Consider the following 16142-nt stretch of genomic DNA (forward strand, 5'->3'; position numbering starts at 1 on the left):
CAGATCATTCAATCATCGGCATCAAAGTGCTGTTCCTTTAAGTTATCAATTAAGTTCAATTTTTATTTTATAAAAATCCGAATTTTAAAGTAAAACTATTTAAATTTTTTGAAATATTTTTCATAAGCTTGTCTTTGAGTGAAATCCGAATTTTTATGTTCCGAATACATAATCTTCTGTTTTTTTAAATTAAATTTTTAATAAAAAAAAGTATCCACCTTTTGTCCTTTTCAGGACCCAATATTCCAATTGATAGCGACAAAATATTTAGATCTTGAAGTTTTCAACTTTAAAACTTAGAAAATTTATAAAAGTTTCTCTAATTTTCATTATTTTAAATCATTATTTTTAATTTTATTTTTCCAGTTTCTCATCAATCATTTCCCAATCTGTAATTTGTAATTGAACATGTTGTGTTATAAATATATAAAGTTATTATTTTGAACTTCAGAACTTTTTTAGCCTATTATTAAAATAACTGGGCGAATTTTAAAAAGAAATGGGGGTTTTCTTTAACTTTGATCACTTACAGTCTTAAAATAATGATATCTTCATCTTTTTAACAAACAAAAATCAATTGTCAACTATTTAAAATATTTTCCTAAATACCAAATGTTTTTCCAAATCGAGAATTCGTATTTCTAATCGTGGTAATTTTATTTTACAAATTCAAGATACTACAGCGGATTTTTTAATCAATCCTTCCATTGAAAATGAAAAAAAAGAAATGAAAATAAGATGAATAATATATAACAAAACAATCATTATAATTTTTCTAACAGTTTTTAATCAGGGTTAATTTTTAACCTGATCTGACATTTATTTGAGAATTTAGATTTTTTTAAATCTGGTGTTATATATTATGTATTCTATATTTGGGCATTAAATCTTATGTCCGAAGTTTATTCGAAATTTTGATTTTCATTCTTTTTCTGGTGTTTCGGGAATATTGATCTCAAATTTGAAGTCTACACTGCTTAGAATTTGTTTTCAAGCAAATTTCTAGTTCAGAATAAGGAACATCATTTTGAATGATTTATCAATGACTTACCGCAAACATCATTGATTTGAAACATTCATTCTGACTCGTTTTGAAAATGTTGATTATTTTTACCAGTAAAATATATTATTGTTCGAGTTTGTGTAATGATTATAAGTAGAAAATGGTTTAGAAATCAATTTACTTATTTCTTGTGTATTTTGGGTATTGTTATTATTTTTGGCATTGTTATTATTTTTGGCTAAATTGGAATTTCGAAAACCCCCCCCATGGACGGGTCCTTCGCACGGGCCTGTCTCGTGATACAGGACAATTGTTAGAGTGTCTGTGCATTCGTGAATATTATGTCCCGGATTTCAGGAGAAATCAACTGTCCCAAGATTCGGGAGGGTTCCCATACGAACTTCGAATGAATTCAGCCATTACCCTGTGGTTCAGAGAGTCATTATCCCGAGGGGGAAATATGCAATTTAAATGTGTAGCTGGTTATTATTTAATATTTCTGTAAAGATGAAAAGGATATTTATTTTTTGGTGAAAAATTAATACCATGGGTAGTACGAAACAAGTCCTTATGAAAATTTGTTTAAGAAAATACGTACTTATGTAGAAAAAAGGAGTGCTCATTATGCCCTGTGTGCTCGTTATGCCCTCATCTCCCCTACCCCTCCTATTTCATTCCTAAAGGTTGGCTGCTTTAACTTTTATACCTTCAAGTTACGTTGAAACTCAAGACAATCTAGAAGCTCAGATACCATGAATAATAGTTCGCTTTCGAATAATGTTGAAATTTTATTAAAAAGAAGTTTATATTATTAAAAACAATTTTAACGAACTTAATTTCTTCCATAGAAGGGCACCAGGTCAGCTAGTTCATTTTAATTTCCACTAATCATGAATTGAAGATGATTGATTCCATGAAAGTAGAGAATATTAGAGATTTTATCAAGCGCAAATCCAAAATTTTGATTGGGGAAGTGACAACAATTTTTTTAAAAATAGTTCATCTAACTGACTAATAAACAGGCCTGGCTTCATTTCTGCAATTTAAAAAAGCTGCCCGTCGTAAAATTAAATAAAATACGGCGGTCAACTCGGGCGCAAAATATTGGAACCGCTAGCGGGGAGATATTTTCCATCCAAATGCATTTTAAGCTATTTCTATCACACAGACAATCGGAAATTTCACAAAAACCGCAGCTCAAATCGCAAAATAAATAGCACCAACTCCGCTTCAGTTTTGCAGACGCTCCTCAGCGCTTGCTTTGATAGATTCGCGCCCGATTGAACATGTTTATATGGTTGATGCGCGGAGATGTGTTTCTACCAATTTCTTTTAAAAACTATTTGATTATATGTATATCCCGTTGATATATTTGAAACCAGGGGCGGGATTATGGAACTCGAAACAATCGAGTTTCGTTCGATTCGACCAACTTTGACATTACCGATCTCGATTCGAATGAAACGTTTCGAGATGATCTACTACCCGATTTACTCGAAATCTAATACGTTAAAATTGAGAACTCGAGCGAGATTCGTAATACTGATTCTAATTCGATTCGAGTTCAACTCGAAACGGGTAACTCGAATCGAAAAGGATTCATAATTTCACCCCAGATTTCATGTTTCACGCTCTGGTAAACTTTCATCCTGTATAATCAACACCCACACAACGGAAGGCAGAAACAAGTGAACCGAACTCGTCAAGCGCACAATGAAGTCCGATGATTCTACCGATTTCTTTAATCTGTGAAAAAACTTACCATTGATCGTCAAAAAAGATGTGTCATCACTCAAACGGTTAAATATTCGATCATCTCGCGTGCCATCGTTTTACCACGGTGAGACAAAATCTGAAAAGCAATTACAAAAGGGACATGGCATCAACATTCAATGGAAACACTATTTATAACAAATGTAAGGTGTTGCAAGTACAACTTTATTTCGACGTATGATTCAATTTTAAAATCTTTCTTAGCTGAAAATCTCCACAAACACTTAATTTTCAAAAATTAAAGGTATTCTGCACCATTTACAGTTTAGGGAATTTTCCCTTGATGGTTTCATAAAACCTGTTTCACCTGAAAGGAACCACGAGACTTTCATGCATATTAGCAAAGGTATGATTTGGCTGGCAGAGAAAGAGAGATGTTCGATTCGGTTTTGATTGCTAGCACTGGAGCAGACACTTATCGGCAGGAAAACCGGTGGATTTGTGCGTCATTTCAAAGATTAGGACACATGATAATCAAGTTATGTATGTATCTTGAAACAAATCAGTAATAGTAGTTTTTCGAGCAACATCTCGAATAAACAGTATTTCAATAATGCACATTGTTTTTTTGGTGTGATTGTCGTCCGGGCTGTTATTTTTTGGTTGCTGTTGAAATTGACAGTTTTTGTTTGTAGTTGCCTTTGAAACTGATTTTGCTCTCTTTAATTCTGCTTCCTGATTGATAACATTTTGCCTTTAAAACAGTTGTATTTCATCCATTACCTCGACGTCCATTACCGTTGCCTTATTAGTTGTGTAAACTAAATTACAGGATTTTCAGTCTTTTTCAGTAGAGCTTTGCTACTTTAGGTATTATGCTGTACAATTTGGTCACTACGTTATTGTTTTTCCGAACTTAGGGAAGAAAATTGATAACTTTCAAAAAGTTTTTTAAGAGGAGTTACCATTTTTATTTACATTTTATGAAGAAAAAACTGAGTGCGATAAATAAGGAGAAGGATCATCCCATGCAGTGTATTGAAAGAAAACTTATCTTATTATAGTTTGAAAAGATACTATATCACAACTAGACAAATACAACAGCTTAGAGAAAAAAAAACTGAGCAACTGAATCACTGTAAACTATTTTACGGATTGTGTTTTGTGTGTGGTATTATTTACAATTTGCTATCGCATCGCATAAATTAATAAATATCAGTACTCTCACTTTCAATAAATTGTTTCACACCAATCCGAAGCAGGATTTGAATGCAATTTTGGCTATTTGTGTTCACGATAGAATAACTATTTCTGTCTTTTTCTCGTAGACTAGACGTCATAAAATATTGTTGCATGGGTACTTCGACATTGATGCTCTTAAATTTAAACGCAGCTGGACATACTTCTCTTTTTTTTTACTTCTCTTCAATCATGCAGTACGATATTAGGAATTATAAATACTCGCAAGGCTGGATTGACCAATGTCTTCATCGCACTTGGTTTCCTGCAGCAACAATCTTCATTCGCCTTTGAGTCTCTTGGTGAACTCTTCCTGCTGTTTTTCCTTCCATTCCTTCTTTGGCTTCATGCGCTTGAGCTGACCATCCCAGACGAGATCGACCAGGCCGCCTTGTTTGGCAATGACACTCTTAACCCGGTTGGCGAAATCGATCGCAGACTCGTTTTCGCCGCGTGTCATCGGAGGCAGGTACCAGACGTCGCAGACGATCGCCCACGAAGTCATCATCATGTACAGATACTGCATCATGGAATAGCGCGAGCTGTTCCAGAATGCATCACCAAAACGTGCGTCATACCTGAAAAGTGATTGAATAAAACTTACTTTCAGCACAAAAAAGTTACATCACAGCCGAGGGTGGTGATCGGAGGGTTCAATGCGAAACATTTACGAAACAAGCTCGACATGGAACACCTAAAAATATTTACTTTTTTAATCGCTTATTTAAGCTATTTTGAAGACCAGGATTTATTGAAAATTTAAATTGGTATACATCATGTTAAATAATCATTCGTAGACCAATTAAGATCTTAAATAAATCCTGGAAAAAGAAGAAATTGATATCAGTTAATGTGTTGGAAATTATTATTAATGTGTGCAAACATTGCAAAATTCAATCAATGAGAACCGAAGTAGGCTTTGAAAATTTTCCGCGTGCTTCAAAATCATTGTTTCTAATAAATATTTTATTTTTATTATCCTGTCAGGCTATCGAAAATCGATCCAACAAATTCTCTTTCCGGAAGGTCCTCTGGCAGAATTGGTAGTTTGCAGTAAAGCGAAGCTAAGAATTTATTGTTACTTTGATTTATCGGCCTAGCGGTGAAAAGTGATGTCCTTTTTAGTAGGGACATCTAAAGATTATGAATTTTTTTTTTTATATAGATGGATAGAAGGTTAGAAGAAATGAAAGATGGTGAAAATGAGCGGGTAGAATTTGTCTAGAAGCATTACCATCACATACCAAATTTTTGTTCCTCACGAGCCTACTACTATGAAGTGGTAGATACAGATAGAGTTGCATCTACCACCACACATTAGTAGGCTTAGCGTGGTCCGCCCCACAAGCGAGAACTTGTAGTGCGGACGAACAAAAAGATGGTATGTGATCGCTCAGATAAGCTCCCTTTAACTCAGAAACGCATCTATCGATGTTTAAGTCTTCTCAGTTTGTTATCTTCGCATTCGTTACATGCGGGGTTTGCATGCGAAACGGTACGGTCGATAGTCTGATAGTGACCAACCACCGATGCTATGATGTCGTGTTTTTTTATTTCTTTTTGGCCAAAGTTATTTAATTTTATGAAGAGATTAACCACCGTAATTTTTATTTGTTACTTTGATTTATCGGCCTAGCGGTGAAAAGTGATGTCCTTTTTAGTAGGGACATCTAAAGATTATGAATTTTTTTTTTATATAGATGGATAGAAGGTTAGAAGAAATGAAAGATGGTGAAAATGAGCGGGTAGAATTTGTCTAGAAGCATTACCATCACATACCAAATTTTTGTTCCTCACGAGCCTACTACTATGAAGTGGTAGATACAGATAGAGTTGCATCTACCACCACACATTAGTAGGCTTAGCGTGGTCCGCCCCACAAGCGAGAACTTGTAGTGCGGACGAACAAAAAGATGGTATGTGATCGCTCAGATAAGCTCCCTTTAACTCAGAAACGCATCTATCGATGTTTAAGTCTTCTCAGTTTGTTATCTTCGCATTCGTTACATGCGGGGTTTGCATGCGAAACGGTACGGTCGATAGTCTGATAGTGACCAACCACCGATGCTATGATGTCGTGTTTTTTTATTTCTTTTTGGCCAAAGTTATTTAATTTTATGAAGAGATTAACCACCGTAATTTTTGTTTGTTACTTTGATTTATCGGCCTAGCGGTGAAAAGTGATGTCCTTTTTAGTAGGGACATCTAAAGATTATGAATTTTTTTTTTTTATATAGATGGATAGAAGGTTAGAAGAAATGAAAGATGGTGAAATTTCTTCTAACCTTCTATCCATCTATATAAAAAAAAAAAAAAATCATAATCTTTAGATGTCCCTACTAAAAAGGACATCACTTTTCATCGCTAGGCCGATAAATCAAAGTAACAAACAAAAATTACGGTGGTTAATCTCTTCATAAAATTAAATAACTTTGGCCAAAAAGAAATAAAAAAACACGACCATAGCATCGGTGGTTGGTCACTATCAGACTATCGACCGTACCGTTTCGCATGCAAACCCCGCATGTAACGAATGCGAAGATAACAAACTGAGAAGACTTAAACATCGATAGATGCGTTTCTGAGTTAAAGGGAGCTTATCTGAGCGATCACATACCATCTTTTTGTTCGTCCGCACTACAAGTTCTCGCTTGTGGGGCGGACCACGCTAAGCCTACTAATGTGTGGTGGTAGATGCAACTCTATCTGTATCTACCACTTCATAGTAGTAGGCTCGTGAGGAACAAAAATTTGGTATGTGATGGTAATGCTTCTAGACAAATTCTACCCGCTCATTTTCACCATCTTTCATTTCTTCTAACCTTCTATCCATCTATATAAAAAAAAAAAATTCATAATCTTTAGATGTCCCTACTAAAAAGGACATCACTTTTCACCGCTAGGCCGATAAATCAAAGTAACAAACAAAAATTACGGTGGTTAATCTCTTCATAAAATTAAATAACTTTGGCCAAAAAGAAATAAAAAAACACGACATCATAGCATCGGTGGTTGGTCACTATCAGACTATCGACCGTACCGTTTCGCATGCAAACCCCGCATGTAACGAATGCGAAGATAACAAACTGAGAAGACTTAAACATCGATAGATGCGTTTCTGAGTTAAAGGGAGCTTATCTGAGCGATCACATACCATCTTTTTGTTCGTCCGCACTACAAGTTCTCGCTTGTGGGGCGGACCACGCTAAGCCTACTAATGTGTGGTGGTAGATGCAACTCTATCTGTATCTACCACTTCATAGTAGTAGGCTCGTGAGGAACAAAAATTTGGTATGTGATGGTAATGCTTCTAGACAAATTCTACCCGCTCATTTTCACCATCTTTCATTTCTTCTAACCTTCTATCCATCTATATAAAAAAAAAAAAAATTCATAATCTTTAGATGTCCCTACTAAAAAGGACATCACTTTTCACCGCTAGGCCGATAAATCAAAGTAACAAACAAAAATTACGGTGGTTAATCTCTTCATAAAACTAAGAATTTATTTTTATTGAATTCATTCTTCGGAGTCTGGGATAGATACTTCAATAACGTAACAAACTGCGAGAAAATTATTGCGAAACTTGTATAACTTAGAGACTTTTCTTTATGTTTGCATAGTAGAGTGCCCCAAATGACCCGACTTTTGAAAAAGTTATGTGCTGCAGGCTAAAATTGATCCTAGGCCTAGTGGAAGATCTCATGCCAAATTTGGGCCTAATCGGATAACGGAAAGGTGTCGCTTAACAAACCTGAAGTTTGTATGGGATTTTGAGAAATTTTGTTCGGGAGAAACATGAAAAACCAGTTTTTCATGGATAACTTTGGTTTCCTTAGGTCGATTTCTTTTGAAAACGAAGTTTCATAAAGCTCAAATTATGAAAAATATTTTATCCGAAGACTGCAAATCGATTCGAGTTAAAATAAAAAAGTTATTAGACTTCAAGAATGGGCTAACTTTTTTAAGGGTGGTATTCATCACGGTTAATGTTGCGTCGAAATATTCGAACGTCCCGACTCATTAACAATGATGAATACCACCCTTAAAAAAGTTAGCCAATTTTAGAAGTCTATCAACTTTTTTATACTCACTCGAATCGATTTGCAGTCTTCGGATAAAATATTTGTCATAATTTGGGCTTTAAGAAAACCCATTTTCAAAAGAAATCAGCCAAAGGAAACCTATGAAAAACTAGTTTTTCATGTTTCTTCCGAACAATATGTCTCAAAATCCCATACAAACTTTAGGCTCGTTGAGCGAACCCTTCCCGTGATCCGATCTTGGCCCAAATTTAGCATGAAATCTTGCACTAGGTCTAGGATCAATTGTACGCTGCAACACATAACTTTTTACTGGTTTTGAATTTCCCATACAAATTTGGGGCAGTCTATTGCATAGTCCTAATTCAAGTTCAACTATTCATTTCAAGCGCATGGAAGTACCCTCGAGTGAATCAGTTAGTGACGTCCTTGATTAAAAACTGCGTAGTTTTCCCCATTATATTCAATTACTTAATTTAGTGGATCAAACCGTGCATCAAACCGAGGATTGCCGTGGAATTCTTCATCGATGGAGCATTTGACATGGTTGACGATATTGGTTTGCTCGCCCAAACACAACCTCCAAGGCAGCAGGTCTCAAAGTTAATGTCGAAAAGACCAAGTCGATGGAGATCAACACATGGAAATCCTTCCAGTTTCATGGTAGCTGGGCAACAGGTTGAGAAAGTGTATTTGTAAACCGCTGCCTGCGAAATATCATCCGTGCTTGCTGGCCTGGCAACTGGATCTCAAATGAGGAATTACATCGCCGGTGTCATCAAAGGGCGCTAGAAATCGAGACTCGGGAACGTAAGTGGAGATGGATTGGGCAAACGCTGCGAAAAGATGAGAACGAGATTTGCAGATGCGCTTGACTGGAATTCAGAATGACATCGAAGAAGAGGCAGACCCAGAAACTCGTGGCGGCCAAGCCTAGCCGCCGAAATACGCACTATCGACGATATTCTTGACTGGGACCAAGTGAAGACGCTGGCTCCGGATCGTGGAGGTCTTTTACCACGGCCCTATGCAGCGGAGGATCGGCGCGGGAACATTAAGTAAGTAAGAAAGTAAGTTACCATCGAATCTAAAACTGTCGTAAAAACAAAACTTTCTCTAAATCAATGCATTTTTTTTATCTATTTTTCTATCATAAATTCACTAATATGAGCAATATTGTTGATCATACGCAAAAATAAAGTTCAGATGATCGATAGCAAATCTATTCTTTGATATGCAAAAAATAAATTTCAAATTAATGTTATGCTGTCCGAGAAATTTGAATCTAAGTACCTACAAGTATTTTTTTTTAAATTTTTCTATAATTTCATATTAGGAGCATAACTCAATAATTGTTCAATTGAGATTTTTATGGACGACATTTTCGGGTTCAGTGCTTGATTTTACATTAAAAATTTCGGTCGGTCAATGAAGCTCACAATTTCTTTTTTTTTTAAAATGGTGTATAGAAGTTTAATCATTTAATGAAGCCTTACTTTTTAGCAGGTACCGTGCACTTTTTTTTCAAAATTTATTACTGTTCGAGCAATAAAGTAACGTTTTCAACTAGATATGTACCGAATATTCGGCGCCGAATACCACCAAAAAACTGCTAATTCGGCTCACCGAATAGTTGAGCTAAGTATTTGGTCGAATAGGCAGAATAGGCCGAATATATTTTTTTTTAATTTCTTCAATAACCGAATTTTCAAAACTGTCAACTGATGTTGGATAAATTATTAAATACGTAAAAGTAACCTTCAATAAGCTCCAAACTCATCAAAATCTTATGGTTTCAGTAAATTATCCTAGATATATCCGTATATCTTTCACTGTAGGTAGCTTAATATTTTCATTATCGTTATTTGAAATTTTCTTGATATATTTAGACTTGCCCATTGCTCTGCGAAGTAGCTCCACCTCCTCGTGGTGCAGAGTGGAAACGTGTCTACAGACTTGTCACCTGTAGGCGTACGGCCGATAGAACTACACGTCACACTTGGTGCAGCCAGCCTGCCGACGAGCTGCGTGCCGAGTGTGGCAAAAACGTGGTGCGACTGGGCACCTTGGTACCAGTGCTCAGTTGCAAGAGGGAGGGTCGGAACGTGTATCGGGTAGTCGCGACCCCGATATGCGGGACGACCAAATGTTTGAGCGGGTTTTGATCGATCTGCCTTTTGGGGAGGTTCCTGGCCCCGATTCGCGGATACGATCGACTCACGACAGACAGAGGGGCCTTGTGCCGTAACATGTGGCGCCCAGTGGATGGGCCTCAGGTGAGTCTCGAAGGGTCGAGACGGAGAAATAGTAGGATGTTGTTCTCGTCTCGAATTGGGTCAAGAGACGATTTGAGTGAGGACCCTCAAGACACGAGGAGAGGTGGGTAGAGTCGCCTCGAATTCTGTTAAGAGGATGAGCGTGAGAAGGTCTCGAGTCACGAGGAGAGACGGGTCAAGACGTCTCGAATTGAGGCAAGAGACCGAATGTGGAACTCGAGTCACGAGTAGCGGCGAACGGGCTGCCAACCCGTGAGTCGTGAATCGTGTCAAAGAATGGATGACGATTGTTGCTGTAGTACGTATAAACGAGTATTTGCCGTGGAGCGCTTTGCGCGAGTATGGTCTTCCCATCACGGGTATAGCCTTCGTTGCAGGTCCGGATGGGAAATATGGCCAGAGGCCCCAGGTGGACTTTATGGCGTAGGGGTACTTAGTATCATGAGTCGTCCAATTGAACCCATGGACCCAGAGTAGCAAACTGGGGGGACGCGGTGGCTCGCCGTGCCTTGGAATGCAATCCGTAAAAAGGATTTACCACCTGGGTGATCAACTAATAAAAAAAAACTTGTCCATGAATGAATTCGAGAAAATGTAATCTGACCGGGATAGCCAGATATTTTTAAATCTTTAAGGATTTTATAAGAGTTTATACAGATTATTTGCTAAATCAATTAAAACTCACATTTCTTTATGCAAATGTTAAGATTTTGCGTAACAAAACGTTTTTTAGTCAATTTCAAATAAACATAATTTTTGTTAAATCTTTAAATACGAATTAAACACTGCTGCTGTGATTTAATGAAAAGTTTAAATTACAAGTAAATTCCAAGTTTTCAAAAAAAAAAAAAAAAAAAATGGTCCACACCTGGCCGTGGGTATACGTCTGGTAAAAGTAAAAAGTATTGTATACTTGAGATTAAAGATCATAGTTCTTTTTGACAAATTTTTGGGAGACACCTGATGAAATTTGACATAAATCTAATTCGATATCTAATAAGCAGTTTCAAAAAGCTTAGCATTTGTTTTGTCTAAGATTTCACAGGAACCCAATCACTTTGATAATAAATGTCCTAGAAGCGATAAGTCATGAAAGGACATCTACTTTTAGCTAATGGTGACATTTTTAAAATCAAAGCGACCTCTACTTAAAGAAGATGTTATGTTATCTGATTGAAAATAATCGACTTTAAAACAAGAGGGACATTAAGAAGGAAGAAATAGAAGAAAAATGAAATCATAAATTTTGTATTTCTATGGAAAACTAAACAGAATATTCGATCGAATATTCGGCCGAATAGTTGAAAAGGTCAATATTCGGTATTCGGCCGTTCGCCGAATACCACTATTCGGTACGTCTCTATTTTCAACCAAGAAAACACAAGTTAGTTGGAAGTTTCCTGAAAACCAAAGGTAAAATCTACCGTCCCCACTTACCCAATAAAGCGGGGTGAATGAAGACACCAAGGGTGTCCCGGGTAGCCTGGAATTCCCGGGAATAAAACAAAATTCAGGAATTCCAGAAGTCAATAAAAAGTGCAAAGTTTTTAAAAACATACACAATCTTCATTGAAAAAATGGATCAGATTGAGCAATGAAAATGATAATTCAACTTTTATTTTGGGTCTCGATTTTTATAACTGCTAATTGAATTTTTGAGGCATTAAAACAGTTTTAAATGTTTTGCAATGTGTATTGGTACCATAAAATTAAAAAAAAAATATATATATATATATGCAGAGAAGTTTTCGTAAGCAGTAGAGTATTAAAATCTTTATTTTCAATTTTTCCCGGGATCTCGGGAACTCTCGGGAAAAGGATCGTCAGATTTCCCGATTCCCGGGAACGCTAAAATGGCCGGGAAATGGACACTGTAGACACTAGAACAATTTACGTGATAACTTGGCATCTTGGCATCTATCAAGCTCATCTCTCCAGCATTTTTAAACAACATGTTTTTCTTCACATTGAACGCAAATTTATCAAAATTGATCCACTGCTGATTATACGAATTACCGTCCCCACTTACCTCGGTATACCTCCTATTCTTTTTATCAAGCAGTTAACAAGCTTTCGTGGTTTGTTCACATGAAGTGTAGTATAAGAACCAAGGAACATTTATCATTGAAATTTATATTTTTTTGGACTTTCAGTCTCTGATGATATTTGAATGAAAATAATCGTTATACAGATTTTCATACAAAATTGAAACTCGTTGCGCTAAATCAGGACTGAGGGAATTCGCCCTTAACCAATTACTTATTTAACCATACAAACAATTATACTATATATGAATTTAATTTGTGTGACATGTTCGCCGTGGAAAAAAGAAGATCTCCCATGATTTGTTAGGTTTTAAGTGGGATAAGCCAGCATAAAATTTACTTCAACCCTTGAATTTATCGAACAGGGTTCTAGAAATAATACCTCAAACTGCAGAAGAATTTTTGAAGGGCTAAAATCTCATTCATTTGCACGGAGTCACGGAGTTCAAAACTTGTCTAATTTTTCTAAGGTTTAATTTTTGTACTTTGTAGCCAAAACCAAAACGGTGTTGTGTAAGCATATAACTTTACAGAGAGCCTTTGTATATCCTGGTCATATACGTCCATCGCGAGTGTTTTGTAATTTATGCAATTCAATTGAAGAAGACAGGTACCTTTGTACTTACTTGATAGCAACTGGGTATATAACTCCTCCAACTTCAAAACTTCCTTTCTTAAACTGCATCACGGATGTGTTGTTGATACAGGTACCCTCGGGGAAAATAAGAATTGGTGGGTTGTTGGGGTCCGAAACATGCTCTTTTAGCCTGTAAAATTTATTAACCAGTAGTTATTGAATGAAACGCATCGTTGAATTCCCACAATTCTTCATTACCTTCTAGCTACGGCCATTCGATCTTTGGCTTCCGCTCGCTCAAACCAAATGTGAGGAGAAGCCCTTGCTAAAGCACGCTGCAGTACCCCCAGAAAACCTCCATGTCGCTGTCCAATCTGAGAGTGATTGTTCATTGGATTACAAGCAATTCGTGATACACAAGTAATGATGGAAATAACATAAATATTTAAGATGAACAAGAATACTACATTCTTCTTTTACTCACCAATGAATAACAGTTATCACACATTAACATTAAGACATCAATAGGGCTCGTATGGTTCGCAACGCAGATGCCATTCAATGGACGATTTTCGATGTTATGATAATTGACTACAGATGATAATGCACTCGAAAGGACACCGAAACACTGAATCAGTACCATTCTCACCATCCATCGCTTGGTGTATCCGTCCGGTATGCAACCGACCAAGGCCGTGCACAATGTCAACCACATGACCTAGATGAGCGAGTGATGGGTTTCAATAGATGGATTATCGAAAAGGCTATGTACAAATGTTCAATGTGATGTGTGTGCCATATTTATTGTTTCAACCAATGGACGTATTATTCCTCTCCTTAGTATACTGGATTTGTAGTACAAGAAGTAATAAATACGACAAATTGTTTGAAATTTAATGAGGTTTTCCAGAACACTTGGTCGATATGTTGCAAACTAAAATTTTCAATTGAAAACTGTCATTTGTCGGAAACTAAAGTAGCTTTTGAAATTGTTGAAAATTATTATTAAAATGAATACCTACAAGATATTCACAGAAAAATATCAGTTTTTAGATTTATTTTTAAAAAATGAACTTTGTTTCAAATAATAAGCTCTTTTTTTTCTTTTCATTCTTTATGATCGAGGATTACGCAAATCGAGTGTATATAACGACCGAGTATAATGGAAAACTTTGTGATATGTTGCCAATTTGCACAAAATGCGTGTTTGTAAATTACTGTGTTCGAGTAGGTCTTATGCTTCCTTTGCTGTTGAAACATAAAAAACCGTCTTCATACCCATGAGTGTTGTTGAAGAAGCATCGTTAATCTGTCGGCCAGTGGATTTATTTACAAGAAATGTCCTTTGAATTGCAACCAATGGAACGCAGTAAGTAATCGATAAAACAGAAATGCATCGGACGTCACAGTTTATTTTCGTAATGGAGTCATTCACGCTGATAAATTTCTTGCAGAATGAATAATAAAAGGCCAGCAGTGGCGTGGAGTCCTCCACATCTATTACCAAGGAATAGGTGTTATCGGTAGAAAGTATCGCTATATCAATTGGAGTCGTGTGGTTAGCTACACAGAAGCCACAGTTTTTCGGTTTGTATTCCTTGTTGTGGAAATTTATAACTGCGGATATCGAGCGACAGATTATACGGAAAGTGTGTTTGAAAACATACTCGTTCGCTTGCTTGTGAAGCCTGCGATTGGGAATGAATGCCACCACGGCGAAACCAATCACGCAATAAAGGACCTAGAGGAACAATCGTAGAATTATACACATTTTGTTTAATAATTTTGGTGTAGTCTGTAGATAAGATTGATAAAACAATTAAACTTAAAGCTCACTTACCCCGACAAAACAAATAAACACTCTACAAGGCATTAGAATCACATAGCGGATGAAGAATCCTATAACCCAGATAACCGTCAATCTAAGCGAGATAAATTCGTAGTGCCGATTAGTACGGGTTAGAAGATTCCAATTTTTCAGCTCCTCGGCCTCGAAGCGACTGGTAACTTCATCTTCTATGATTGCTTCCATTCCTGATTTCACATAATCCAAACAATTGGACAGCTTAAACTCGAATGATTCATGGTCCTAAAATTAAATTCTTTTAAATGAGTATTGAATTACAGAAAAATTAAATAGTACTGTTTACCTCCTCATAATTGGACTCTCGGCTTTTGCTTCTGGCCGCGCCGTCGACCTCTGGTAACAGGATAAGCGATTCTACCCGGCTAATCACGGTGTTTCCGCCATTGGTAACCACATTACCATTCTGGTGAGCTTGCTGTTGTTGATGTGGTTTTGTTGTTCGATTGTTGATATCTCCGTTGGTTTTGATTTCTGCTTCCGCTGGGACCGCGTTGTCATTGTTATTACTGCTTCCGGTGTCATCCGCGTGTGGTAATTTGCCGTCGAGTGCACTATCGTCATTGTCAGAAATATTTAGATTAGCATGCTGCTGCTTGCGAGCCGTTTCTATGTTTTGGCGACCATACTGTTGATAATCCAGAAATTTGTAAAATAAATCATTTGGCCGAATGTTGTTGTTGAAGATCTCTTAAATTTTCATGAGGGAGGGAGCCCTTGAAGCCCACAATAAGTCAATAGGACACCGAAGTAAAAACCTTAAGTCAGTTTAAACGCGTTCCCTTATTTTTCCTAAAAAAAAGTTATTGGATTTTTTCATGGAAAATACCGAACTTGTGTCCCTGGAAGGACCTCTGTTAGGGTTTTTAAGCGTAACTTCAAGACCAATGCTTCTAACCACTTAGCACGGGATCCTCCTCGACGTACCGTAAACGGCCCTAATTCTGCGCAGTTAAGGATTTTTCAAATGTTTTAAGTTATAAAAAAATTACCTTTCAATGAATTTCCTCAAAATTTCGTGTACAGTTGGGCTAACTAACAAACTTAACGGTAAAAATAATGAGAGCTCGATTATGGAACAAAAATGTGGACTATTTACAACATTTTGAAAAAAATGCAAGTGGCCCTTATTCTGCGCATGTTTTACGCTTAGTAAAGTATCGTAAATTATGAAAAAGGCCAATTCAAGCCTTGGATCTTAGATGCTTATGTGACACTTTCTTTCACTATTTCTTACACTTGCTCTATGTTACTTGCAGATGCTTTTCACTGCAGCTCGCTTGCCAAATATTTGTTGACTGATCATGTTCTTCGCCGGATCTGGTCAAATTAACTTATTCCGTTGGTGTGCAGTGCAGACTATTCCGACATACAGAAGAAGT

At 36.7% G+C, this 16142-nt stretch overlaps 1 protein-coding gene across 2 annotated transcripts in view; it reads right to left on the reverse strand.

The window, feature by feature from the left end:
- Positions 1–2920: 2920 nt before the first annotated feature.
- Positions 2921–16142, reverse strand: part of LOC129751079 (glycerol-3-phosphate acyltransferase 3) — a 54724-nt gene continuing 41502 nt past the window's right edge. Inside the window, exons 2-7 of one of the 2 annotated variants that reach the window (XM_055746362.1) lie at positions 15047–15388; positions 14737–14985; positions 13381–13614; positions 13155–13270; positions 12946–13086; positions 2921–4533 (exon numbers count right to left, since the gene is read on the reverse strand). In XM_055746362.1, the coding sequence (XP_055602337.1) occupies positions 4236–4533; positions 12946–13086; positions 13155–13270; positions 13381–13614; positions 14737–14985; positions 15047–15388 (1380 nt within the window). In that variant the 3' untranslated portion in view covers positions 2921–4235. Of the gene's footprint in view, positions 4534–12945; positions 13087–13154; positions 13271–13380; positions 13615–14400; positions 14638–14736; positions 14986–15046; positions 15389–16142 lie in introns of both variants that reach the window. The other variant, XM_055746361.1, reaches the window with a different exon arrangement.

This window comes from Uranotaenia lowii, chromosome 3 (genome assembly GCF_029784155.1).
Source record: "Uranotaenia lowii strain MFRU-FL chromosome 3, ASM2978415v1, whole genome shotgun sequence".
In the NCBI taxonomy this organism is placed as follows: Eukaryota; Metazoa; Arthropoda; class Insecta; order Diptera; family Culicidae; genus Uranotaenia; species Uranotaenia lowii.